A 2,801-nucleotide genomic window follows, 5' to 3' on the forward strand; every position below is an offset into this window, starting at 1 on the left:
TGAATGGGGGCAAAAACAAAAGTGTTGGGTTTATAATTTTGTTCAGTGTAGATGCAGCAACCTCTGCAATTTTCAATATTAATGTGATTACACTAAACTTCACATGCCTATCTATACTACTACTACCTACTTATAGCAACAGAATAAGCAGTAAACTGTTCACATAACTTCACTGTACTATTGTCCATATATGACATCTGTAGTTGACATCTGTAGTCACACTGACATAACCTGTACTTTTACAGGTGCACCTGTGGAGAATGCAGGACGATGCCAACTGAGGAGGAAAATGTCTGCTGAAAGGAGCTTAATGCTGTATGCATAGAAAAACAAATGTATCTTTCACAATGATCATTACGAGTAGAGTACAAAATCTCTAGCACTAAAACACCTTCTAACACGTAATCCAACAGGTTCAGAATAGATGTGGAGAGCTAGCATCATTGGTAACACCTGTGTTTACCCTACTATTTCACATCAAAGTGGCTGCTGTGAATTAGCAGATGACCATGAGTTAATACTGGACATTGTTGACATGATATTCCTCCAGATTGTAACATCTAGTGTAAAGCATTGATTGGATGCTTACCATTTAGCTAACATGGTTTCCTCACTTCTTAGCTCCTCTTAACAGAGAGCAAAGACAGGAGAGAGCGGTACAAGGACTGGATGTGGGAGTAGAGGAATTTTATTCACTAATGGGATGTCCTCGCCTAGTCTGGTGCCATTTCAAAGAAAAGGTAATAACCCATGCATGCACTGCATCCATCTATTATCGAGAGTGTGAAATGACTGAAATGATTAACATTCATTAAAGACAGCTTTATCAGTATTACTTTGGGAGAGTCAAATTATAAAATTTACAAAAAATTATATTTATCCTATTTGCAGTATCAAGGAGAAATTGAAGACTTATTTTTATATCAAAACTTGCCAATCCACAAGCTTCCATAAAGCTAAAGGCAACGAAAACAACCAAACTGCTTGAGAGACTGCTTCTTCCACATTTTCCACATCAATTATTACTATTATACACTTTAAAGGACCAGTATGATTAATTGGTATCTAGCGATGCAGATTGCAAACACTTGAATACAGCTCAGCCTCTCAAGTGTGCAGGAGAAACTATAGTTATTTAATTTAAGTTATTTTAATTCAAATCTTTTGGTGCAGGCATTTGATAGGAAGTAACTTATGTAAGGTCTAAAATGCGACCAGATAAAACAATGAATAAAATAAATTGAGATTAAAAAAAAATCCTAAACAAACAATCGATAAACCGGATGTCCGGTTCAGCCGGAAGCCCGGCTTGTCTCCGTTCCAGAGAAATGGCTGTTCTCTTTCTTACAATGCACTAGCAATAAACCTTGACGTGTAGCAAGTGATGAGTTACAAGAGCAGAATTGCTGCACCGAGGCTAGTCGCTGCACTCTTTTATGCTGCAGAATAATAGGAGTGTAAATGCTGCGTTGTAGTTCATCTCTAATCTACATGAGCGCTGAGTTTTGTTGTTAGCTACCTGCTAGCCGGCTAGCGCGTTAGCCGCAAAGCCGAGACACCTGTCAGCCAGCGCTGCTCGGTAAAGCCCGTTAATGGGAAACACATAGAGCTGCAGCCACAAGAGAACCGTTTGTTCGTTCAATAGCAGACAATTAATTGGTAACCCCGCGCCTAAATGCCCGAACAAGGACCCAGAATGAATGGGTTTTCTCTCGGCGAACTATGCTGGCTCTTCTGTTGTCCACCCTGTCCCAGTCGCATCGCGGCCAAGCTAGCTTTCCTCCCCCCGGAGCCCACGTACTCTGTGCACACCGATGCTAACGGGGTAACTAGCTTACATTTGACCGAGCGGGCGGACTGGCAGTACTCCCAGCGAGAGCTCGATGCAGTGGAGGTGTTTAGCACCAGGAGCAGCCGGGGTAACCGGGTCGGCTGTATGTTTGTGCGCTGCGCCCCGAACAGCCGGTACACGCTGCTGTTCTCCCACGGTAACGCCGTGGACCTGGGACAGATGTGCAGTTTTTACATCGGCCTCGGCTCCAGGATCAACTGCAACGTGTTCTCCTACGATTACTCAGGGTACGGAGTCAGCACCGGCAAGCCCTCTGAGAAGAACCTGTATGCGGACATCGAGGCGGCCTGGCAGGTTCTGAGGAACAAGTGAGTAAGAACCGTGAGAGTTCTGTGGATCAGCACATGTCCATTGTTTGGTGTTCATGTAGCTAGCCCTAATACGTGTTCTTATTGATGATGATATACACTAAATATGAAGAATCTCTCATTTTAAACCATTCTGTGACATACACATATGAATATAATGGTAATTAGTAATGACAAATTATTAGCTGGAAATAATTCGGAATCAGACAAGAACTCCAAAAACCTTTCACACAAGCACAGTTTCTATGATGCAGTTCAAAACCTATACTGTGCCAAAAGTTGATTTAAGATCTTTATTAATTAGCCTTTGATGACACCTTTGGTTATTCTTTTAAAGGACCAGTGTGTAGGATTTAGCGGCATCTAGTGGTTAAGTTGCAGATTGCAACCAACTGAATACCACTTGCCTTCCAAGTGTGCAGGAGAAACTGAGGTGGAAAACGCAAAAGGCCCTATCTAGAGCCAGTGTTTGGTTTGTCCGTTCTGGGCTCCTGTAGAAACACGGCGGCCTTCGTAGAAAAGGACCCGCTCCCTCTGTAGATATAAACAGCTCATTCTAAGGTAAGAAAAACACAATGATTCTTATTTTCAGCTGATTATACACTAATGAAAACATGTGAATATTATATTCCATTTCTGCC

General features: G+C 42.2%; 1 protein-coding gene across 1 annotated transcript in view; it reads left to right on the top strand.

Annotated features, from left to right (window-relative positions):
- Positions 1–1,296: 1,296 nt before the first annotated feature.
- Positions 1,297–2,801, top strand: part of abhd17c (abhydrolase domain containing 17C, depalmitoylase) — a 22,775-nt gene continuing 21,270 nt past the window's right edge. The window contains exon 1 of the mRNA XM_035652099.1: positions 1,297–2,160. Within this exon, the coding sequence (XP_035507992.1) occupies positions 1,676–2,160 (485 nt within the window). The 5' untranslated portion in view covers positions 1,297–1,675. The remainder of the gene's footprint in view (positions 2,161–2,801) is intronic.

The sequence above is a fragment of the Morone saxatilis genome, unplaced genomic scaffold, assembly GCF_004916995.1.
Source record: "Morone saxatilis isolate NCDOM2014 unplaced genomic scaffold, NCSU_SB_2.0 Contig11, whole genome shotgun sequence".
NCBI lineage: Eukaryota > Metazoa > Chordata > Actinopteri > Moronidae > Morone > Morone saxatilis.